General features: G+C 41.7%; 2 protein-coding genes across 3 annotated transcripts; one reads left to right on the top strand and one right to left on the bottom strand.

Annotated features, from left to right (window-relative positions):
- Window positions 1–1,153: 1,153 nt before the first annotated feature.
- On the bottom strand, window positions 1,154–3,681 carry ALG2 (ALG2 alpha-1,3/1,6-mannosyltransferase). The gene is made up of 2 exons (XM_069778819.1): window positions 3,349–3,681; window positions 1,154–2,903 (listed from the first exon to the last, which is right to left on the bottom strand). The coding sequence occupies exons 1-2, from the start codon at window positions 3,679–3,681 to the stop codon at window positions 2,001–2,003; spliced, it is 1,236 nt and encodes a 411-aa protein (XP_069634920.1). The 3' UTR covers window positions 1,154–2,000.
- On the top strand, window positions 3,665–9,164 carry SEC61B (SEC61 translocon subunit beta). 2 transcript variants are annotated; one of them, XM_069778820.1, is made up of 4 exons: window positions 3,665–3,868; window positions 4,208–4,305; window positions 4,651–4,752; window positions 8,831–9,164. In XM_069778820.1, exons 1-4 carry the CDS (start codon window positions 3,680–3,682, stop codon window positions 8,916–8,918), a joined length of 477 nt encoding a protein of 158 aa, XP_069634921.1. In that variant the 5' UTR covers window positions 3,665–3,679; the 3' UTR covers window positions 8,919–9,164. The 2 variants fall into 2 exon arrangements, with proteins under 2 accessions (XP_069634921.1, XP_069634922.1); XM_069778821.1 differs by lacking the exon at window positions 3,665–3,868 and adding an exon at window positions 3,954–4,112.
- The last annotated feature ends 15,916 nt before the right edge of the window (window positions 9,165–25,080 follow it).

The raw sequence follows: 25,080 nt of genomic DNA, 5'->3' as shown, positions 1-25,080 counted from the left end.
TGAAAGAGATCACATAATAGGACAGTGATCTCGCCCACCAGGGCACAGTACCCAAGCAGGGCAGCCTGGTGACAGTTACAGATTCTGTTGACAGTCCCAGCGATCACCAGGTAAATGTGAGATGGCAGGTCAAGTCCAAGTGCAATCCACAAAATCCAGTCAACAGGAGCTGCAGGGCTAGGCACGCACCTGCCAGCAACACAGCTCAGGAAAAGGCTGCAGGCCCAGGTTTGAGCGTAAATGAGCTCATGCTAGCAAGTGCACACTGGCATGTACCTTAGGCTCCAGGTTAACTCCAGTGCGACCTGGGGAGGAGAATGTAACATAAACTAAGCAACCACAGGAACTGGCTCCAACCATCTTGCACCTTCTAACTAGAGCTTAAAACCCAGGCCAAACATGTCTTGAAGGTGTTAATGTCAATGACCACAGATTATTTTCACACTCTCCTTCCAGTCCCTTCTGTCACTCATTGCTATCCCTGTCCTGAAAAAGTTGCACAAAGATTTAGGAAAACTTTTAAGGGGTGGGGAAGGAGCACAAATGCAGGAACAGGCTAGAGAGATGATACATTCAGGCTTGCCGGTTCATCTGACATGAACAGAAATGTTGGAAAAAGGGACTGTGACACCACCTGCTCCCAATCCATAACAAATACGCATTATAGCATCCCAGCCGCCTGATTAAAGACAAGAACAGTTTGTTCATGGATTTTTGTTTGTTTTACTTTAAATAAAAGCTTTATACTGGGTTGCAGTCCTAAGCAATAGAAAGACTGGTGTCTCTATTGTGAAGTACTAAATGTGAAAATGCCTGAAACTATCTTAAACACAATTTGCAAAATTCAGACTACAAAATAATATTTCATAGATAAAAATGGATTTCAAAAAATGAGTAAATGGTATAGTTACTCAATCCATTTTCAGACTTAAAATTCAACTGTATGGATTGTGTGTGCTATTGCAAACCAAACAGAACAACGAACTAATAAAGATGCACTAAAAAGAGAGGTAGGTAAAAAAAATCAGATATACCTTGCCCAAAACCACGTATTACACTCGAAAAATAAGTCAAATTACTGTCACATGTGCAGTCACCATACTAGGAGAAACGTATCCCCCAGCTACACTATTCAGAAAAGTTTACTGAAAAGTTACCACTAAAACAAGCAAAATAAAATGTCTTTATTGCCTGCTCCAGATTAACATTTTAAAAGTGTGCTGTCATTTAGAATGAAATGTTAAGTGAAAGGGATATCATTTAAGTCTCTACAAACCAGAAACTCTCAAAGTAAAATTACATCCTTATGCACTGCAGCTATCTGCATAGACATAGAATTTCATCACTAATGTTTTTGCCTGAGGTAGTCTGGTGTCCTTGGTTTTATTCTACTCTCAGCTACCTCCTGCTCACACACCTGTACACTTGTTTATGACACCCAATGTGACAACATAACACAATTTAAGAAGTAGTGTAAAAGGTCAATCATTTTAAAACTATACCATTTATATCCCTAATGGTGTTTTAAACACGTGGTTGGTTGGACTGTGCAATTCTCTCCATACTTCAGCTGAGATAGCTCTTTCACTTAAGTTACTGATGAACATTTGAAACACCTAAAAAATAAAGCTGCGCTTGTCTTATCTGTACAAATCCACATTTTGTAAACTGAAATCAGTCATATCGTATACAGTATTAAAGTAAAATGTGCAATGATATCCTAGTAAGTTACTGCCATTTAACTATACATTTTTCCAAGGCACAGTACACAAAAGAACTCCTACAATGGCAGATCAGCCTACCACATAAAAATTTCAAACTTCTAATAAGACAGTGGGACATGTTTTGCTCGTTCTTTGTATCAAGCAACATAAGGCAGCACAAGAAGCATAACAAGGAACTTCAGATGTCCCAGGTTCTTCATCATAGTCACAATGAATACTGGTCTCCCATACAAATTAGAGATACAAAGCTGTAAAATATAATATGGAAATATAATTTTATTGTATTAATCTGCATATGTATTGGTACAGCTGTTCTGTGAATGCTTCTGAGGAAAATTTTTCCATAACTCTGGCTCTCCCAGCTGCTCCCATTGTGTCCTTTAAGAGAGGATCTCTCACAATTTTTTCCATGGCCTCAGAGAATTGCATTGGCAGAGGATCACACAAAAAGCCTGTAACATTATGCAAGATTGATTCTAAAGGACCGCCTGAATTAACTGCTATAACTGGACATCTCATATACATTGCCTCCAGAGGAACAATGCCAAAATGTTCATTGCTTGGCGTATAAAGCACACATACAGAGTTTCTAAAAAGTGAGATCTTCTGCTCATCCGAGAACGATCTCAGAAAAGTGACATGGTCATTAACACTAAGCTTGGCTGCAAGTCTCCTCAGCTCTTCATAGTGCTCCACGTTCTCCAGGACTCTTTTATCATAACCACCTGCCATAACCAGGTGAACTTCATTCCACTCATGAGAATCAAGCCTTCCTTGAAGCTCGCACAAAGCTTCGAGTGCCAATGCTAGATTCTTTTTTCTCTCATACCTATTAATGGAAAGAAATAAGAACTTTTTCTTTTTTGGTATCAGGTCAGCTATATCCGCAGGAACTACTGTTTCAAAGCTACTGATGTTGAGCGACGGGTAGAGGACGTCTGGGTTTATGTGAGATAAAGACTTAAACGTGTCCTTGAACACACTGGCAGTGTACTTGCTGTTCACAACAATACAGTCTGCCATGCCAGTCGTGTACTCTTCCAGCCAGTCCAGCGGTAATCTGTAGATGCGCTTTAGGAGAGACTCTCTCTTGGTCAGAAGCTGATCAGGAAAGTGACAGTAAAACAAAACCTTCTTACGGGTTCTGGCCAGTCTAAGTACAGGAATGCAAGCAGACACCTAGGGCAACCAGCAGACAGGACAAGAGGAGACGTTTATTATTTGTGTTTAGTGTCGCTGGCCCATACGCGTGATTTCAAAGCCATGCCCCGTGAGCCAGTCCTTTGCAAGCCAAATGCCTTCTCCCTCTCCCCTCCTCAAGCGCATCAAGCCGCACTCCCTCGTCCAGGACCTCTTGCTGCGGCTCTAGATTTCCTCCCTCACCTCGGCCTGCCAGGCCGCCAAGACCCCCCACACCCACCCCTCGCCCCCCCAGACCCCCCCAAGCCCTGGGAGCTCCCCAAGCACCTCCTCCCGCCAAGACCCACCACCAGAGGAGACCTGCGAGGGCAGCCCAAGCGGCGGCCGCTTCCTCTCCCTCCCCCCCGGCCACCAACCCCCTCCCCACCAAATGGCGGCCGCCCCCTCCCCACCAAATGGCGTCCACCCCCCCCGGGCCCCGCACCTGGTCGCAGACGAAGGCGTCCACCGGCTCGCCGCTGAGCAGCAGGACGTACAGCGCCACGAAAACCATGCGCAGGGCGGCGCACAGCGCCTGTCCCCGGCCCCACAGGCTGCGGGGCAGCCACCCGCCGGCCTGCCGCACCGACAGGCCCCGCGTCTCCGCGAAGCAGCGCCCGGCGTCGTAGTGCGCCGTCCAGATCTGCACCCGGCAGCCCCGCGCCCGCAGCGCCAGAGCCGCGTCCACCACCAGCCGCTCCGCCCCGCCCAGCCCCAGGTCCGGGTGCAGGAACAGGACGGACGGGCCTTCCCCGGCCGCCTCCGCCTCCGCCGCCATGGCTGCCGCCGGGCTGGACCGGGGGCCCGGCCGCCACGTACCGGGCAGCGGCGCGCATGCGCAGCCCTACGGCCACCGCGGGACACGTCAGCCTTCCTGCCGGGCCTTCCTCCCACCGGGCAGCCCGGGCGCTGCCTGGCGCCTCGTCCCGCGTCTTCCCTGCTCGGCCGCCCCGGTCCGGCCGCCGGTGAGGGAACGAGCGTGGCCGAGGCGTCGGGCGGAGTCGGCTCGCTCGGATAAGCGGCCGCTGAGGAGGGTGTGGAAGGGAAAAGAAGCCGGTGCTGCTCAGGCAGTATCCCGGGCAGCCGGTAGGGCCCCCGGGAGGCGCGGCGCGGGGGCGGGGCCTGCTGCGGGCAGGGACGTGGCCGGAGCGGCCGTGGAGGAGCGTGTGTGGGGCCGTCCCGACCCCCCGAGCCAGCGCCGCCGCCATGGTGAGGTTCTGCCCGGGGCGGGGGGGTGGCTGAGGCGTCCTCTCTCCCCCGGCTGTGTCCGCTGGCCCTCACCCGCTTCTCTCCTCTCTCCGCAGCCCGGGCCCAACCCCAGCGCCACGAGCGTCGGCTCCTCCGGCCGCTCCCCCAGCAAGGCCGTGGCTCCCCGCGCGGCGGGCTCCACCGTCCGGCAGAGGTAGGTGCCCGCGGCGGCTCCGGAGGGCGTGGGGGCAACCCTTTCCCTTCCCTGCCCTTTGTACTTGGGGGGGGGGGGGGGGCGACGACGACGGTGCAAAGGGGCTGAGCTGTGCCCTTCCCCGGGGGGGTGCGGGTAGGGCTGCTGAGGGCCGAATTCGGCGGTCCTCGGCGGTCCTGGCTGTAGCCCCAGGCGGTGCTGCCTCCAGCCATCATGCTCTCTGCTTGCCTGGCTGCGCAGGCTGATGCAGGTGTCTTCTGCCGAGTGTCTTGGGGTGCTTCGTGTTAGAAGCTGGCAGGCTGCTAACGTGTTTTGGGTTTTGTTTCGTTCTGTTACCCCCTCAAGGAAGAATGCCAGCTGCGGGACAAGAAGTGCGGGCCGTGCCACTTCCACAGGTACTGGTGGGATGTGGCGATTCTACACTGAGGACTCCCCAGGGCTCAAAGTGTAAGTTGGATATACGGGTGGTGGCAGCCGTGAGAACTATATGTTTCACCTGCTTATGTAATATTCCAGTCTTTGGATTGAGAGATCAATGTTCTGGTCTGCAGCGGAAAACATGCTGGGTTGGTGGGTGCTTAGACAGAGCTGGGACAAAATATTTTATTTAGTCTGTAAAGGTGGAGAGGTAGTTTATAAAGTTATAGCAGCTTTAAAAAAGTAGGTACAAGTTATATTTTGTAGTTGCCTAGGCTTACCTTAAGTGGTCCTTGAAGACTGCAAGTAATCCCTCTGAAGTTGGGAAAAATTACTTATCACAGTGAGTTTAGGCATCCTTGTGCATGCTTTTGTTCCCTTTTAATTAACCTTTTGGTTTTGCTTTGTTAATAGATATGTTGTCATTCTGCACTCCCCTTTGAAAACATAATGTAACTGATAAGCCACATGCTTGCAGAATCTCAGGTGCTTTTTAATAAAAGCTGAAGATAAATTATTTTAGCTAAGCTTGCAAAGCAGATAGCATTCCGATACTTTGTATATCCCTGTTTTTACAAGGTGAATGTTCAAAGTTTATGGTCAAATGTCTGGTGGTAGTATCCCTTAAGCTGTAAAGAGAGCTTAAGTTTTTACTTTTTGGCCAGTTTAAATCATTCAGATCTGTTTTCCAGACAAGCTTTGCAGCCTAATACTTGGCTGACAAAGGTGGAAGGTGTATTTCAGCTGATGGATGCGTGCCAAGTCATATCCTGAGTGGGAGTTTGTGCTTCTTGTAGAGTTACACGTCATGGCCTTTTGTTCTTATGGGGTTGAAGAGACTCAAGATGCTCAGGGATGACCCTATGGCTTCTTTTTTCTAGAATCCATTACTATTTTATTTTGGAGCCCTTTAAGAGGGCTGCTGCTGGCTGCATGAACAGAATATTTGGGGAAGGGCTGGTGATAGTCTAGTTAGTGATTGTTCCATGAGTAATCCTTCCTCTGAAGTTGTCTTACGTGTTTTCATTTTCATATGTGCTTGACACTTTAAAAATCAAAAACTGTACAGCAAACCATCAAAGTAGTGGTGATCTGCTACTACAGGTCTTGCTTTTTCCATTCTGAATCTAGAGAAGACAAGGCAGGGAAAAGAAAAGGACAATGAGCAACAATAGTGTTCTAAAGCAAATCTATGCAGATAGGCAAGGCAACTATTTTCTGTGTTGTTTGGTCTACTAAAGCTCAATTAAAAAAAAAAAAAAAGAATAAAACCAAACTGAGAAAAACTAAAAGTGTTCTACCGTTAGGTAGATTTTAATTTTTTTTCAGTAGATTTGTAAGACAAGCTGTCAAAGCAGGTTTACCAATTTCAGTAAGTTTCCTTTTGAATCCTTTGGTTTCACTTTGATGCTGAATGGCCGCTCAGTTGTTCTGATCTTCAATACTAACAGGTCAGCAGGTAGATTTTCCCTTCTACTTATGTTGTAACACAGTGGTTCCCAGTTTTAAGGTTTGGAATACTGGGAGTGGTTTTTTTGCAAGCTGCCATGGGTAGCTGTATGGTCAGGCTTTTCATGGAAGAAACAAATCTGTGAAAATGAGTTGATTTTACAAATCAACTGCACACTAGATGTAACGTTTTCTGAACCACGGCTTGGGAGCAACTTTCTTGCTTACAGCTTTCTGTGTATTTTTCTAAGTATGGTTTTTTCCATAGCAACCAATTGTTATGATCTCTGTCCTATTCAGTAGGCTTAAAAATGAAGAGGGGTTATAGAGGGGTGTGGTGGCCTCAGTAAAGTGCTTCAGCCAAAGTTGTTTTTAAAAATGGTTGTGATCGCTACTGCATAAAGCAGTGTAAAAGCTTAGCCTGGTGGGTTGGGGTTTTTGTGTGTGTTTTCTCATGTTGTTTAAAATATGAGCTCTTAAAATTACTATGAAAAAATACATAAAACCATCAGAGAACAGGTTATTTCATGCTAGCGATGATCAGGAGAATTCCACTCTAGATCAGAAGTTTTATATTTTATGTTATATATAATTATACCTCTGATGCTTCAGGTATTTAGTATCTGTGCTCAACATCAAAAATAATAAATATTTTGAATAAGCAAGTTTGGTTCGCCTCAGAGAAGTACATTTATCTGTGGTACAGGATGCTACAAAATATATATGTCTCTAAAAACAATATTAGCAAAAGGAATCTGTGGGGGAAAGAGTTGAGAGTGGGATGTGGTATTTTTCTCCTTAAAACTCAGATCAAGCATTGCATACTTTGAAAAGAAGACTAAACCCAAACTTGTTGCTCTTTCTGTGGTACTTGGTACCTGTGGTTCCTGTATCTTGTCTTGAGCTTTATTGCTTAAAGAGTTATAGGTGGTGTTTCCTGTAGAGCTGTGACAGAGAATCAAATTGGGCTTGTGGTGTAATAGGCAGTCTTATGAAAGACATTATGAGAACGCACAGTACTAAATCTTTAGAGGTGCCTGAATCTTTTTTTAATTACTATTTATTTAAACTGCATGGTGGGCCGAGAAGATTCAGGTGTATGGAGGAGAACTGCAGGGTTTCAGCAGGTTGTCTTTGGGACTGGAGGAAATTAGATACGCATGTTAGTATTGGAAAGTTGATTATTCTGTAGGGGGGATCAATGTCATCTGCATGTTTAAAAAAACTCCAAACAATCCACCCTTTTTATTTCCATGTTGCTCTGTTCTGGTTAGTGGTGCTCCTCTATTCCTCTGTGCCCTTCAGCAAAGTGTAGCTCACGTATTACTACTGCTAAAGGCTTAAATGAATTAAATAGTAATTCAGATACAGCGTAAGGACTTTGTGCACCTGATATCATTACGGTTTATATTATGTAGGACATAAACTTCAAATATGTATAAAACACTGGGGGTTGAGAAGTACATTCTGTTGCTTAGTGAAAGATAGCCCTTGATGGGGGTTGCTTACGTAGTTACTGTGTGTGTGGACTTTTTTTATTTTGCATGTTTTGTCAATGATTTATTTGCTAAATGCTTTATGTCTTGTGTTTAGGGTTCTCCATACCCAAGTAAGCCCGTTAGATAATAATAGAGTTTTAAAACTCAATGTAAGATTACAGTTAATGAACATTTGAATTACATGGACTATGATCTCCTAGAAAAATATGTTAGTAAATTGTTTCAATCAATTTTCAGTTTCTTTTTTACTTTGTATTCAAGTAACATTTACCTGCTTACAAACAATAACCTGGAGGGAAATCCAGGCTGGATAACAGAATTCATGGTGTTTCTACCAACAGCAAGTTGAAAATCAGAAACAAGACTGTATGAAGCGAGTGGTATGACGCAGTGTTGAGTGTGTGTAATTGTGTAATAGGGCGCGTAATTGTTGTGTCTCAGAACAGCGTGAAACAGCTGATATAGTCTCTCAACATGCACCCTAAGATTAAACTGTTTTTTTTAAAAACATCACTATACCATTTCTAGACAATGTATAAAAGTGGGAAGGAAAAAAGTTAAGAAATTTGTTAAAATATACATTTTAGGTAATGATTTAATCATAGAGTTAACTGACATTCTGTGTATCTCTTTCAAGAAAACAGAAGTTCCCATCTCTCATCCACTGCTGCCATTATTTTCAAACGAAATAAAACCTCTTAAAAAACAGCTAATGCGAATTTTATGCCAAAATTTCACTAGCCGCTAGAGGACTCTGTTGGTTTTTGTATCTGACTACATCTCTGTTCAGGTGGCTATCTGAGTAGTAAATACAGATGATAATTTTCTGGAGATTGTTTTCACAATGATGAGTAATAATGAACCATTAATTACTTTTTAAATAAGTTAGGTTTTTTGTTATTACATTTTGCTTTATAGTCACATAACATTTAGGGTGTGTAAAACTGTACCTTTAAAAACATAGGGGCAGCAGCAGTTTTTGATAGAGATGGCTATCTCATTTCTGTGTACTTCAAGGTGTTTCTGTGGGAATGGAGTAAGAGTTTTCTAGTACAATTGCTTATGAATCAATGAGTTCGCTTGGCTGATAATGACCAGCCTTTGGACAAAGCAGACTTTTTTTTTTTGTGTTAATGCCTTTTTTTTTTCTTTATTTTTAGTGGGCCTGTTCCAGTTTTGGTCATGAGTCTTCTTTTTATTGCTTCTGTGTTTATGCTGCACATCTGGGGTAAATACACTCGTTCATAGACTCAGCTGCCAACTTAAAGCATACATCTTGGACCAAAAATATGGTGGATCCTGGTTGTTCTTGGAGAGAGACTGGGGAAGCTTCCTATCACCTGTTGAAGTTCTGTCAGCTTTGGCTCTAATACCGAATGAGTTTCTCAGTTCGCTATTTGGGCAGGTTTAAAGTCTGTCATGGGTCATTTTGTATTTGTATCTGTACACTTAGAATACAGGTATTGCAATAAAAGTTGTATATGGAAATAGAAACAGTCTTAACTGTATTTTTTCTTCCTATTCCAATATACCACAACTGAAACTATACTTGTGGTTTTCATATATAATCATATTTCTGAGTCAGTGCCATTTGACAATTCAAACCAGATTCTTCTATACTGTACCTTGCTATATAATTTTATGCCAGAAGGTCTTTCCTTGTGAATGGGAGAGGCAAAATCAGGCGCACAAACATGCGAAGGCAAGTTAAACTTTACTCAGTGCTGCACTTGAGGAACAACATGAACTGGTACCTAACTGATTTTAAAGAGAATAATTGCATGGCTGTCAAAGACATGTTTCTTCTGCAGGTCCAGACTCTTTCAAGGAGACTTAGGGAGGAAAATGGAATGGGAGGACTGGAAAAGCAATGGCTGCATTTTAAATAACAGGACATGCAAACAGCCTGAGATACATCTAAGTGACTCTTCAGATAATCAGTCCAGTTTCCTTCTGGGTGTTGTTCTTTATTTTCCTTTTGAAAGGTCAGGCAGCTCTTCCTTCTCTTTTTAAAGGTATATATATGTTGGTACATTAGTGTTTCAGTTGTTTCTCACTGCTGATATGGTCTTGAGATTCAGATAACCAAATCAGGCCTTTCCATACAGTTGGATAGAATTATTTTAGCCTGTTGTTCATGTTACAATTCCTGTTTGATTATCAGCTTGTAATGGGAGAACAATATTCTTGGTTATGCAGCCAAGTGTTGGCTACTGACATGTTGTAGAAGCAGCCTCTCTTACATACCACCTTCCTTTAAAGCAATTCTTAAAGTAGCATTACTTCTGAAAAGAAGAAACTGTTCAGAACAGAAACAAGAATAAGGAATGTGGTATCAGGGCTATGAAGATAATTGCTTTGAGCTGTGCTTATGCCATAATACCTAGTGTAAATGTAGAGGGAAAGATAGAAGCTTGAAGCAGAAACTGAAAATTGTCTTACCAAATGTAATGGTAGGAGGGTTGTGTTTTCAGAGGATTGAGAGTTGAGGAACAGGGAATTCTGGTGACTCAAAGGCAGTGGGGTAGCAGGATACACTAAAGCGGTAGAAACTGAGCCAAATACATCATGTATCAAAGGGAAAATGATCCACAAATCACTTGCAGCTATGCATATGGGAGGGAAGTAAAAACACAAGGGAAAATGACACAAACGGGGATTAGCTCACCACTTCAAAAGGCAGAACTAAGGATCTCTTATTTAAATGCTGTGCCTAGCAAGAAACGAAGGTCTGTACAGTCAGTGATTTTGTTTTAAGGCAAGAAAGAAAATGCTAAGAAAAGACCAAATGCAAGTCAGTTGTTCTACTGACCGTGTGGACAGACTGTGCTGCTGACTTAATTTGTGGTACTCAAAGGGAAAGGAATCATGTACTCTAAGATAGCGTAAGGGAAAGGAATAATGGATAACAGTAATACCTATTTAGGTAAACTTTCTTTACTCTTGATGTTTTCTAAAACAGGGGGAAAGAATTTTCTTTTAAACACTTCTGGTCCCTAAAAGCTGTTTTGCCACATCAAATAATTCCATTTAAATCCTCCCATATTTTTTGCTTGTCTGGTATCTTGCTGCTTCTAAAGACCAAATCAGCTGCGAACTCAGAAAAAGAAAAGGGGCGGGGGGGAAAGCTTACTGCTGTACAGCCTACATTTAATTCAACTGAGTATAAAAATGTTGACTGTTTTGACAGTGCTGTCCTTGATTAAATATTTTGTTTTCTAGAATGGCCTGTATCATAGATTTTTGCATATACTGTCAAAAGAGTTTAATGTCTATAATTTTGCACAAATTACTTGCCACTCCTTCTTGGTTTGGAAGTGTGAGCTTTCCTATGGTTTAAAAAATCTTGCTGCTTTAATTCATGAAAGAAGTGATACTTCAGTTGCATGCAGCTAGCTGAAACATCCATAGCTTGCTTTGATGTTCCTTGTACGTAATAAAAAGACAGATTTCTCTGTCTAGCACTTTTATGCTAATCATTAAAATGATCACAAATTGAAAACATATGATATTCATACTCTTATTTTTAGCATTTCAAGTACATGAGCTGTAGTGGATTCTTGCAGTCGGTGTTTATCAAAACTTCAGCTCCGCAGGTACAGGTAAAGAAATGCAGGTTGCAAAGACTTAGTGGAAGTTGGCTAATAATGAATGTGAAATTCCGTTTCACCTGGGTGAATAAATTATGGTCATGCTGATAAGCAGTAGCTAATCTGTAACACAAAAAACTAGTCTTTCAGTAGTAAGTGGAAAAGAAGAAAGGATGGTCATTTGCAAAGCTTCATGTCAGACAGCTAGGAATTAGTAAGACTTTGGCTTTTTATGCTTACTTGTATGTAATTGAAACACAAGCTTGGCTGAGCTGACTTAGAAGTGGTAAGTATCTTTATAGTTTGAGTGCTACAGAAGACTCTAGGTCCACAAAGATCTTTACTTGGTCTCCTTAACAATAAAGGTTCAGGAAATCTGGAAGAACTTGCATTTCCATAGAAGATGCGATAAAGTACTAGAGTGTTTTATTCTTGACTTTAAAAAAAAATAAAATGTTTGCAACATCAGGCTCAAGTGAAGAAGGGGTTTTATAAGGAAATGGTCCTGTTGTACATGAGTATGTCACTTAAACTTTCCCTCTCTCCCCCAGCAATAGATCTGAGTGTGTGAGCCAACTTCAGTCTGACTTAACAGGAATAGAAGCTGAAAGATGCTATTCTTGAGGGAATAGGTAGCTGGTGCAGGAGATGACTGTGGAAGTTCTCTCTGAGCAAGAGACTGTCACTTTTAACTTGTTACCGAGGGAGAATAGGGGGAGAGCTAAACTTCTTAAATGCCTTTATGATAGGAAAAGCTTTAATCTTTGCTGTTGCACCTTCTTGTACACTGAAGTCAATCACTTACAAGCTATGGATCTGTAGGGATGGGGGCGCTTCATTAGTGCTGATGTTTCAGAGCTACCTTCTGCTGTCTGTGTATAAGCCAGCTCTACTGCACAAAACCAATCTGTTTGTTTTCCTTCTAGGCTTCACTATTTACTGGTATCCAGTTGGTTACCTCCAGGCCAACCTTTCTTGTAGTGTGCATATAGCATGTGAACTCCTCCCCTCTTTTGTCATCATGTCACGATAAATACTGTGCCTCTGATAATCACTCATAATGTTTGAAGGGACCAAGGGGGAGGGCAGTTGTTCAAGTGTCCCATACATACACAGCTCTTCTGCAGCAGAAGGATTTTTTTTTTGCTTTTATCACATCAGACTCTGAATTTACCCTCCAAGAAGAAACTGTCAGTTCCTCCCAATGTCTCATTTATCTCCAGCTGCTTCTTAAGCTCTGAGCCTATCAGACATAACATAAACTAGTGTAAGCTCTCTTCAGTACTGTTCATAGTAAGTTATATTGCCTTTATTACAGGCATCTATGTATCTGTAAAGATCCACGCATGCACATATGTATGGTCGCTTTATCAGTTTAGAAATGGAAAAGGATGTGTTTCTGAAAATGTAAGATGGTATGCCCTTATTAGACTGCACCGTGACAGCAGTGCAAAGAAGCAAACAGAACAGCTTGTGTTCTCTTCCTCAGCTGTGTTAGCTAGAGATGAGTGGATGCTATACTGAGATCATGTGGTGAGAGCTAAATGATTTTATAAATATATTCATGGATTCTGTGAGGGGCTTGGTAGAAAAATTTATCTTTTTTTTTTGTCTGGAAAAAGAGATGCCTCTTGTTTCTTCAGAGGCTAACTTGTTATGTACTTCAGCTTTGATAATAAGGCTGCATTGACATCCTCGTGTTAGCTGTTCATGTAAATGTGTTTCATAGAAGGCTATGTTTTGTAGACTTGACATTGTTAGTAATATGTTAAGAGTATTAATGAATCTTAATTTGGGATGCAAGCTATAAGAGGGGACTGTCTGCCTTTTGGCTTTTTTTTTTTTATTGGGGGGAAAATTGTATAGCATTTGTGATTTCTGCTTTGATTTCAGAAGTTGGTGAAAAGAAAGGTAGGCAGAGCAAGAGCAGGTGTGACATTACTGAGTACATCTCATCCCTGACATATATTGTGACCTTCTTTTCTTCCTTCTATATTCTACTGAACTGTGCCATGTAGTAGGATAATGCTCTGATGCAGAGATGTGGCAGGTAGTAACAACAGTGAACAGAACAGACCCATTTACTTATGATAAAATCCAAGTTCAGATCACCACAGATCTGACACCTTTACCTCACATTCGGCTGCAAGTTGCAAATAATTATCCTTCTGTCTTATTTTGAAGTATTTTTCACACAGCTGCCTTCTAGAATAGTGTGTGTGATCTTTTGATTGACCAGAAATGGAGGAATTCTTTGAAGTTACAGTATCATTTTGTAAAACAGAACTAAGCAGAACTTCATGCGCTGCCTCCTCCAAAGAGCTGTTTGTCTTAACATTAACAAAGTGAAATTCTAGCTTATTTAGTGTGGGGTTTTTTGGTTTTTTAGTTCGAGTGTTTATGACTGAGTAATTACACTGACCTGTTTTCCTCCTCTGATACTACAGAGAGATATCAAATATATTTACAAATGCTGCAGAGGTAAGACATTATCTCAGTGAAATGCTTCCAAAATAAAATTAGAACTAAATTTGTAGTCAGTATGCTCCAGTTTCAGAGGGGCTGCATCCCCAATATCTATTAATTATCAAACAGCATTCTGTGAGACCTTCTTCCATGTGTGTTAGCTGCTGTTCTGAGTGTTTTTCTGGTAAGGTAGTATGAAAAGAACCTAAAGCAATGTTGCCTTACGTTCCCAAGATTGGCTGATAAGTAACGTTACTCCTTTCTTACATAAAAGTACCATGCAGTTACAAGTATGGTATATGTTGTAATCAGTGGAGGAGAGCATATGTGTTCCTTGCCTCAGGAAGACATCTGTGAAGGAAAAAACATAACAGCATGATACAAACTGCTGAGAAGTTTGCAAAAGACCACGCTATCCTAATTGAGTGTGAATCTGAACCTGATGCAGCTGTGGGGCTTGGTAGACCCAGCTTTCTAATTTTGTTCCATTGTTGGCTTCATGCTCCATGCTGAAAAGCTTTTTTTTATCACGTTTTATGGTCTGTGGGCATGTTTTACAAAACAAACAAACAAAAAATTTACGGAAGGCTGAAAACTCATGCATGGAGGAACTCACCGTGGTGGATAGTAGAATTAGAGCCTTTCTCTCCTCTGTTCCAGGTGGAATGAAATAATACTAATCTCCCTGCTTCTGCATGCAAAATTACCTAATGATAGAATTGCCGTAATTGAATGAAAGAGTTTGTGGAGTGAGATTATCTCTCTGTCTCTGAGCAGAGAAAGAACCTCACAACACCTTTGGGAGGAAGAAAATGCTTTTGCTAGTTCTGCTTCCAAGAATATTTTCCACCTCTAAGCTGAAATTATTTCAAACCACTTTCTGCCCCATGGCAAACTCAGGAACAGAAGGGCATCAGATAGGGCCTCTTATCTTGGACCACTGCATGAAGATTGACCACTTTGAGGGGAAAATATTTCAGTAAAATGACTTCTTGCAGCAAACTTTGTATCTCGGTTGTTCAGGCTGTTGTGGCTGTGGCAGCGTAGCTTCTCTGAAAAAGCATCTATGTTCTGCAGAAAGCACAGAGGTCTTTCATTTGTCCTGGTGTCCGAGCAAGGTAGTTCCCCTGCAGCTATTCCTTCCTGATGTTTAAGGAATGCCACTACTTCATCCAGTGATAGCACTTTCTCCCCACTTTTTCTGGCTTTTCTTGAGGATGGGTAACTTGATGAACTCCTTTTCTCTGCATGAACAACACAGAAATCTCACCTCTAAGATGAGATTTAACTTTAGATGAGGTAACTTTAGATTTCCACAATGTAGCTGCTAATAGCTGTGCACCTTTTGTAGTCACTGGTGACAAACCTGCATTTCTAGGGCTTAGTTCTGCCAACCTGTTCTAGTGTCAGGGGAGAAGGTGCTGTGTAGCTGCCTTTTGCTCCAGGCAGCTGAAGAACTGTGGACAGCAACTCAGAGTAGTCAGAGCATTTGTCAACTTTATAGGTGCCAGACTGAGGTGAAATCCAACCCTGCATCCCAGCTGCTGCTGACAGAGCCACTGATCTTTAACTTCATTTTGGTGATGAAATAATGTGAGAGTGTACAGTGGTGATGAAACCCAAAAAATCTCATGAAGTCACATTTGGCAGGTCACAGTCGTCAAGAAAGACTTTCCAAAGAGCAAAAAGTTTAGCAGCACCATGATCCTTGAAGAAAAAATAATTGGCAATTCAGGAAAGCACTTAAAAAACCCAATAAGTCGGTAAATGCTGCTGGAGCATGTTTGTTCCACATGGGTATTACCTTCATTTTAACTTGCTTCGTGTTGGTTGTGCCAACACAGAGTTAGAGTCTATCTGCTAGTGCCTTGGCATCGCTAGGCAGCGTTTTGTGCTATGTATGGCAACTGAGTCACCCCTATGCAGTGGGAAAAAAACAAATTGAATGGATGTAAGTTTTGACTAGTCTTAGTCTTGTATCAAAATAATTCTGTAACCAGTGAGGAATAAAAAGAAAACCTCTTAGAGAAATGTTAGCAAACTGTTACTGTGTGTGTGATGGGCTTGACTGTCTCATAGTGAAACTAATGGGAAACCTGCTAAGCATCTGTGTGAGGAGGACGAAGCAGTTGTGGGTTTGTGTCAGAAAGGAAATTTAATGCTTTTACTGTTCATTTTCTAAGCTTGCTCTTTACTGTAAACCTGAAATGAATACCCAAGAGCTATACTGAAGATTAAATTCAACTTGATCAGAAAAATAGACCCCCCTTGTACTTAAGGGAAGGAATGAGCTGTAAAACAATGTGCTTCCTCCAAAAGATTGCCTTTTTAATTATTTTTTCTGAGGTCTGCCAGCAAGGCGACAGATTAAGCTCTGCAGACCCCAAGAACTGTTTTGATGAAACCAGGCAGCCTTCGAAAGTGACTTGGCAGGAAAAGAAAGATGGCAGTAGATGTCCCTTTCTGCTTTCTGAACGTATAAGTAAAGACTGAAAGTTGTCTTTTTTTTTTAACCTCCTCCCACCCCTTTCAACCTCTGGCATCTGCTTTTCTTCTGCGTTAGGTATTAAGGCCTCTTTAGCCAGGCCTTTTCACTGGAGAAGTAGAGAAATTATGAAATCACGAAGTGTTAAGGGAAAATAGAGCAGTTCTGTCCAAAAGGATGACTAGAAGATGTTTTCTTCCTTAAAAAAAAAAAGCTATTTAAATCAACAGCTAATTAACATCTTGATGAAGGATGTTTTCATGTTCAATAGCTTCAACTTTTCATTATCTCTACTACATTCTCAATAAATAGCCGTGAAAAGATAGAAGGTAGCTTGCCGCAACTTACAATATATGGTAGATTGAAATAAAATAAGCCACATCTTACCCCAGACCATGTTCACATACAAAAAAAAAAAAAAGTATTCTTCCTAAACAACAAAGTTAGCATTCATGAGGATCTGATGCCATCACAAATTCATGATCTTTTCAAAAAGTAATCTGTGAATAAAAATCATTAAATTTAATATTAAAAATATTTTTAAATCTATATGCTTAACTTTCTATAATCTCAAAACAATTACTTTTTAAAAATTCTTAATTAAAAAAATATTTTTGTTTTGGTCAAAATTAAAATGAAAAGTAGTTGCCAAATGTCAACATTTTCCATGAACTGGAAATTCAAATTGAAACCAGCACTTAACACTAGCTAGCTATGACAATGTGAAATAATATTGAAAATATAGGTATAGGTCATAACGAAATGTACTTTGGAAGGGACTCCTGGACTTCTTTGGTCCAGCTCCCTGGTAATAGCAGGGCAAGCATCAAAGCTCGACCAGGTTGCTGAGGGCCTTGTCCAATTGCATTTTGAAAATCTCCAAGGAGGGAGATTTCAGAGTTTCTCTGGGTACCTGTCCCTATGCTTAACCACTCTCTGGTGAAGATTTTTTTCTTATATCCAATTAGAAGTTCCTTTGTTTGACCTTGCAGTGATTGCCTCTCATCCTTTTGCTGTGCATTGCTGAGAGCACTCTGGCTCTATCTGCTCTCTAACCTTAGATAGGTGAGGACAGCAGCTAACATTTCCCCCTTAGTCCTCTTGAGCTAAACAAACCGGTTGCCTCTGTCCCTGTATGTCATGTGCTCCAGCCCCCAAACATCTAAGTGGCTCTCTCCTAGATTCTCCAGTTTGTCATTGTTTCTTTTGTACTGGGGGCACAAAACTAGACACGGTATTCCAAACGAGTGTCAAATAAAGGAGTATCTTTAGGATTACTTCCCTTGACATGGTCTTTGTGCATTTTCCTATATAGTTAGTCTTCAGCTGCAAGGGCATGCTGCTTGGTCATGTTCCACTTGTCCACTGGGACACCCAGGTCCTTTTCTGCAGAGTTGCTCTCTGGTGAGTCAGGACATGTCTTGTTGCACGGTGTTGCTCCATCCAAGATGCAGGACTTAACATTTGCCCTTCCTGAACTTCAGGAGGTTTTTATTGCCTCATTTTTCCATACTCCTAAGGTCCTTCAGATTGGTGTGCTATTCTTCAGCCTAGCTACTACTTCCTTGAATTTGGTGTCCTCACAAACTTGGTGAAGATGCAGATAATGAGACCAATTGCCTTCCTGCCAGGAGCACAAGAATGAGTCTGCATCACTGCAGGTTTACTCTAAGTTCCTGTCCCTGTTTTTGACCATCCGCACAAAAAAACCTGGTATGTCTGGGCTTGTGTGCAAGGCTGGCATTGAGATACTGGATTTCACATAAGAGGAGGCTCTAGCCCCATGCTCTACTTTGCATGGAGCATGCGAGTGAAAACTCAGACGTGCTTGAGAGTGCCATCCCAAAATTCACTAGGCACTGTTCCCAGGCCTTCTGCTTGTTCATTTCTCACTCACCACCTGTGCATTCAGATCTGTCTGCTGGCTCATAAACCAGTTTATATAAAGTTCTTTCTTCTCAGTAGCCTACACCATTTCTGTTATGTGTAGGTCTCTTACACACCATCCTAGGAGATGCCTACGATATGCACTGGGTGGCCAGAGCAACACATAAAAGTTAATTTCGGGTATGATTTCAGTTAGAAGGTGTGCTTTTCTGAATTTCCTCTCAGCATTCCCAGTGATCCCAGTAACTTCTAAATATATACTCACCCTTTATTCTTTCTTCCCTTGAACTAATTCTCTGAAAAGAAGAGGGGCTCTAGAAATACAACTTTAACCATTCTGCCAGGCGCTTCTTTGCCAATAAAAAAGGGTTCAGTCTCCAGGATCTCTCCCTAAAATGAGTTAAAGCCACAACAAGCTTGTATCTGTGTGTCCAAGTGCTCTGGTGGACAGCTTTGTCTCCACAGACACAAGTTTTAAGATAACTTTACCAGTGTCTCTGTCCCACATCCCTCTTGCCTGCTCTCTGGCTTAAGAGCCTCTGGCAGGCGCATTGTTTGTTGGCATGAAAATCCTGGTTCTTTCTCTTGGGAGCATTTGTCCATTCAGGGTCTCAGGGCTGGGTGGTCTTCTCCCTGTTCTCAAGTAGACAAGATGCTAAAAGTTTTGAGGAAGAACCCTATTAATGTAATCCCAGTCAACTGGCAGCACTCACCAGCCAGGTCCCACGTAGTGGCTGAAGTATGGATGTGTTCCAGAAAGTTTGGGTACCAATGTCTGATGTTTATACCTGGCTCATCTTTGCCATATAGACATCAAAGCCTAGAGGGAGAAAATAACACCGATGCCAGGAAGTTCACTTTCCCTGCTCTTGCAAGTAACGCAACATAGAAGCATTTTATAAACTGATCAAACTCTATAATTTAAGATATACAAACTTCCTATGTCTTGTCGGAGAAGTTACACTGGGATAAGTGCAGCAGTTAGCTATCTCCCTATGTTAAAAGACACCTTTTAGCAGTGAGGTTGTAGGCGTAGTCATGCCAGGCTTAGTAAAATCTGTAGCTGATTCACAGGCTGTGTAAAAATGCCTGTACTTTAGGAAGATGGTATTGATATAAGGAGGTGTATTGCCTTGCCCCTAAAATGCATGAGCATCAGGTAATGAACAGCTGATATCTTAAAAAGCCATCTAATCACTATGTTTAGTAGAAAAGTGCTGTGAGACAATTGTATTAATGCTCCAGAACCTGTTTGCCCGCCATCTACTATAAGACAGTGGCTTTCAGATAATGCTAAAGTTGGGAACAATACTGCTATTGATAATACATGGATAAGATGACAGGGAACCTTGTCATAAAAACTGGCATACATTCCCAACACAGCATCCTATCTACCGTAAGTGTCTTTGTGAAGTATCCGGCTGTGAAAAAGCTGTAAAGGCAGATTAAAGTGGTAGAGTGATGGCACCACAAGTTCTGGCATTCCAGGTGTAACTTGATTATTGTATTGTAAACTGGCAAATATACAGAGTCAAAGCAATACTTTCACATACAAAGTCTCATTTTTTCACTGTGCATTTAACACCATCAGATCCCAGACTTGAAAGTGTTACCGTAATGCCTAATTAGTATGCCCATGCTAAATATTTTCAGCACCTGCCGTGACAGAAGAGCTTTCATGCAGTGCTTCCTTTCTTACTTTTTATTTCTCACCCTCACTTGATGCTGACGGGTAAAACCCCTGTAACACAGTCTCCCTGGAAGATCATTAAGGTGCATCAGAAGACAACAGTCTCTCATTCAGAACTGGAAGTAAATTTAAAATAAAAGCAGAGCTACGTTTTATCTTGAAATAAGATAGTAAAGAAAACATAATACTCTCAGATATTTTTAATTCCTAAGAACCACTAATACTTACTAGGTATTAGTAACAAGCACTACCACCATCATTTCTTTATTCTCCTAGTATGCTGCCTTCAAGTTTTGGCCAGACTAATCCCTCAACTTCTTTTCTGCTTTAAACAATCATACGGCTTCTGCTCATCCCCCTGATATCCTGACTAGTTGCAGTTGCTACTTTGTAGGAGATATATCATTCATATGTAGCTCAAGTTCATATATGGGATATAGTTCATTGAAGAACTGACTTGGTCTTGGTCTATGTCTTGGTCTTGGTCTTGGTTGTGGTTGGTCTTGCACAGGCTCTGTCTCCTTTTGCTTGCTGAGAAGGGCAGTAATCACAGGTACTGAGCTTTGTCGCTGTGTGTAGGATAAAGTCATTTACGTATGAGCAAAGCCAGTGCTTTGACCCTGCTTTCATTTCTGCACTTCTTCAATGCCAACTCCCAATTTCTTTGTTTATGTGCCCACCTTTGTTTGTTGCCAGAAAATACTGCTTGGGTTTCTGCTAAGGGGTTCTAGCGTCATCCTGCTTTTTCGAGGAAAAATACAGCTTGAGATAAAAGCGTCGGGTAGGTCCCACCCTATCACACCTGCTTGTGAAACTGATCCCAAGGCTTCAGGGGATGTGTTCTTTTGTCACATTAATGAAGAAGGAATAGTGTTTGTCTCAAGTAAGATTTGCCGAGTTGGGCTGAACTTTGTACGTATGTTTCCTGTGAGATGTATGCTGTCCTTGCATGAAAGCAGTGTGGAAACTGAAGAATTTTATCCTTTCCTCGCAGCAATTCAGTGATACAGGCTGGGCTAGAATTCAGGATTTCTGAGGTCCTTGAGTTAAAAATATTCCCCTATGTAATGCTGTGCACTTGACATAAAAGCATAAAGTCTATCTAATGTGAGTTAGCCCGTGCATGAGCTGTCACTATTAGGAAATACAGGAGAGTGGCGGCACAACACGTCAGTTTACAGCAGAGATTAGCCGTGTCCAGTTTTGAGTACCCTCAATATAGGGAAGAGAATGATAATCTAGCGCAAATTCAGCAGAGGTGGTCAGGGGCTGGAGTACTTGCTCTGTAAGGGGAGGCTGAGGGAACTGGACCTGTGTCGCCTGGAGAAGGGGAAGCTTAGTAGCAGCCTTCCTATACCTACACAGAGGTCATGAAGAAGTTGAAGGCAGGCTTTTCACAGCAGTACATGGCAGGAGGATGAGAAACAATGGGCATGAGTTGAAATGAGAGAGGTTGGACGTAAGGAGAAACCTTTTCACCGTGAAGACAGCCACGTATTGGAGCAGGTTGCCCAGAGTGATTGTGTAGTCTCCTCCCTTGGATGTTTTCAAGACCCAAGGGATAAAGCCCTGGGAAGCCTGGTCTGATCTCATAGGTGACCCACCTTTGAGTTGTAGGTAACAGGGGGTTGCACTAGATGACCTTTCAAGGTCTCTTCCAACCTGAATTATCCTACAACCATATGATTCTTGTGGAGCCTTTCTGACGCTGACTTGAATGTCTGCTTCCTCTGAAACAGGATATTTCTGCTGGATAGCAGTTGAGGTAAAGAGCTGAGGTTGAGCAGAACCTCAGTAAAAGCCTACTTCAGATTATCAAAGGTCTTGGAGAGTTGTGGAGAGAAAGAAGATTCTTAGTTTTATCTGTGATTTTATTCAGTCTTTGGAACTTGAATTTTTGATTTACTGGACCAAGTAGAGATAGTTCCATGAAATTAGCTAAGAGTACAGTATGCACTCCAAATAAATAAGGCATGTCTGCAAGAATCATCAAAACTGTACATGCTACTCCATCTGGTGGGGAAATCAATAACAACTTCCAGTGTTTAAAAGGTGGAGACATTCCTCAATCACAAAGGCAGAGGTTTTCCAATCTGTTTTGTATCTGCAAGTGTCCTTGCTTTTGCAATACTTACACTACATGGGACAGACAGGAAATCTTAATTTGTTTGGAGAGTTTTGTTTTTTTAAAAATTCTGCAGGTATAATTACTATTTTTTGTCCTGTTCCCTTTCTTTCAAGATGAGTATCTCAAATCAATGTGGTTGATGGGTTGCAAACAAAAGACAGAGTCCTGAAAAATTGGCCCTTCTCTTTTCTACGTGTTGTAGACTCAGAACATGAGAATGTTTGCTAAAATATCCAGAGCAGATCTTGGAAATCAGTCTTTGTGGTCCAGGATTGCATTCTGTCTGTTTGTAGAGGGCCTAGCTCAGTGGTCCCTGATTAATGCCTCTCCACACAATCATCATCATAGTAATTTCAGTCATCAGCTGGAAGTTTCTTCACCAAATTCCGGAATTACTCTGCATAGAGGTAAATGAGAATGATGATGTTGGTGGTGCCTGGAAGTAACATGAAGCATGTTAGGATGGAATTAAAATCTCATCTATTTTTGGAAGATAATAGGTGTAAATGTCATGTTGCCTCTTCCATGAGCTATGAGAAGTCTGATAGTAATTTCTCTCTTGAAATAAGAGAACCTCACCAGAAAAACACATGAAAGAGTAAAGGCTAAGCTAAGAGTTGCATGGATTTCATAGGTGTCTTTTTATTATCATTACATAATCAGTAACAACCATTTTTTTCAAAGTAACACACACATTGAAATGGAGAGAGGTCAGAGACAGTGAGCCTCAGTCTAAATCTGCATTTGTGTTTGGATATGCAGGCAGAGACTGAGGATTATGATGACTATCCTGGAGGCTCACGCATGCTGTTTATTCCTATATTTTGAGCTAGAGAGGGAGCAGTGAGCACCTTTCAGGAGTACGATTGCTTCATTGTGGTGAGAAGTAAGCTTTCATTTGGACCAAAGAGGGTGTTACAGTGCTCTTCACAGCCATGAAATCTTCAGTTTTGCTCTTCTTTTGCAATGAATAAAAATGCCTGTTTGTTTCCTGTATGATGGCAAATTTGTAATTCAGACATTTGTCGTAGAGACTGACTGATGAGTAGTGAAATCTAGTCCCTTCTAATCTAGTCTGAATTGAATATCTGATCTTGAAGAGAAAGGGTTTGCATTACAGTCCCCACCACTTGCTAGAGGTCCACTTCTGATGTGAAGACATACCTTCTTGAGACGTTTTTTCAAACTCAGAATTTGGCTAGAGTCTTTTCTGCTGTAGACTTTCAGAGCTCTGTCATAAGGCCAGTGTTCAAGGAAAAGCTGTAGCCTTGTAGCCCAGTAGATATGGTGTTGCCATTTATTGTAAGAGGCCATAGGCTTTGTTGGAAGTTAATATAACAGAGGCCTCTGGACCTGTTGGGGTTTGTGTGGACTTGTCTTGGCCTGCCTGCAGATTTCTTTTAGGTTGTTTACCTGTAATAGTGATTGTCTAATGACCAGGTTACTATTTCTTACTTTGGTTTAGCTTTTGATCAGCTTTTTACAACTGTGTGGTATAACAGGTATTCTTACATATTTTTTGTAACCAGAAGATATTAGTAACAAGTACTTATTCTCTGTAGAATGATCTGTGTCTGACTGATCCAAGAACACCTTGAGAGTACAGGGACAGGATGATACCAGAGCCCCAGGGCTATGAACAGCTCACAGAGGTCACTTACTAGTGGTAGAAGGAAGACAACCTTTAGAGCTGGGTAAAACCAGTTAGGGATAGCAAAGAGAACAAATATTAAGTATCCAACATATGTAATACACACCACATGTAGTAAGTACATGTGTAACATAGAGCTGGAGATGATTGAAGAAAGACCAAGGTGCAGAGAGTGTTAGAAAACATGTAAAAAGGACTCCAAGCAGATCCTAAGTTGAGGAGGAAGAAACCATCAACATCATATTGGTGAAAGACTTGAATACTGATAGCTCACTGTTCCCCTCCGCCTGCACTGAAGCTATCGTTGTTAAGACCCAGGGGGGCAGTGGAAAGGAAAACACATTGCCAAAAAAAATGGGTAGATATTAAAACATTTTTGTATATACAGTTTTAACTGAATATAATTTGAACTGTGAAGTGTTGGCGTCAATGTAACTGGATGGGTAATTCTTCCATTAGACTGTTAAGACTTCAGGTAGACTCACAGTAAGTTCACGGCTTTGCATATATGGTGTGTTCCTTTTGCCCTTAACATTTCAAGTCTGTCAGACTGATGGGAATTCAAACAGTCTATAGAGTAACCCGAATGCAACGATTTGGTAGCAAAGGTTAGGAAACAGTCATGAATGGTTTTGTATCCATGACTGATACAGCAAAAGTATCTTGGGATGACCTGTCATGAAGGGGTACATAGCCACCTTTTGTCATGCTTAGCTGGAGCAAATGAATCTGTTTCCAGAGACCTTTTTCAGAAGAGAGTAAAGGGGAAAGCTCTGTTCAAGGAAAGTGTGTGATTATGTCATGAGCTGCTCTCATCCTAGAGAGGCAAGATGTATGACTTTTCTGAGTCTTTAGGAAAAGACAGCTTGCATGCTGCTGAAGATGACACTACTGGATTTGGCCTTCATGGACTTGACCCAAATATAGTGAATATGTTGTTTACTTTATGAGGTATTATTTGGGGATGATTCAAGCAGTCATCATCCCCTGATCTCCCATCTTTCAAGAAAATTTTTAAATGCTTCTAGAGTCAACCTAGTTAGATCTTGTGAGATGTTGTGCTGTTGAGACTTCTCAGGAAGCAGGAGGAAACCCACCACATTTAGAGCTTATTTACTTTGTCTAACAGCGGCTACAGTGATTTGGGTAGAATACTCATGACATTTCAGAAGCTGTAGTGAGAGAGCTTAGCTTGGGAGCAGGTCTGTGAAGGAGAAGGGTCTGTGATGTTGTTTAAAGGAGACCATCAAAGACAGAGGAAATTAAGCTTCTACTGTGTTGTTTTAAAAGACTGGAGAACAAACCACACCAGTATTAAAAGGAAATATTGTAAGCCATAGGCTGTTTCCTGTGAGGCCAAAATGCAATCCCTATAATTCAAACTGCTCTTCATATGTGTGAAGGACAGATTTAGACCCACGAGGGAGAGAAAAGCTGTGAAGAAGAGGAGGAGGGCTAACAGCTTACTTCTTGGCTGTTAACATTGAATAATTAAACACTAACAGCCAAAAGG

Source organism: Haliaeetus albicilla, chromosome 3, assembly GCF_947461875.1.
Source record: "Haliaeetus albicilla chromosome 3, bHalAlb1.1, whole genome shotgun sequence".
Lineage (NCBI taxonomy): Eukaryota > Metazoa > Chordata > Aves > Accipitriformes > Accipitridae > Haliaeetus > Haliaeetus albicilla.
This window is presented reverse-complemented; position numbering and strand designations above follow the sequence as displayed.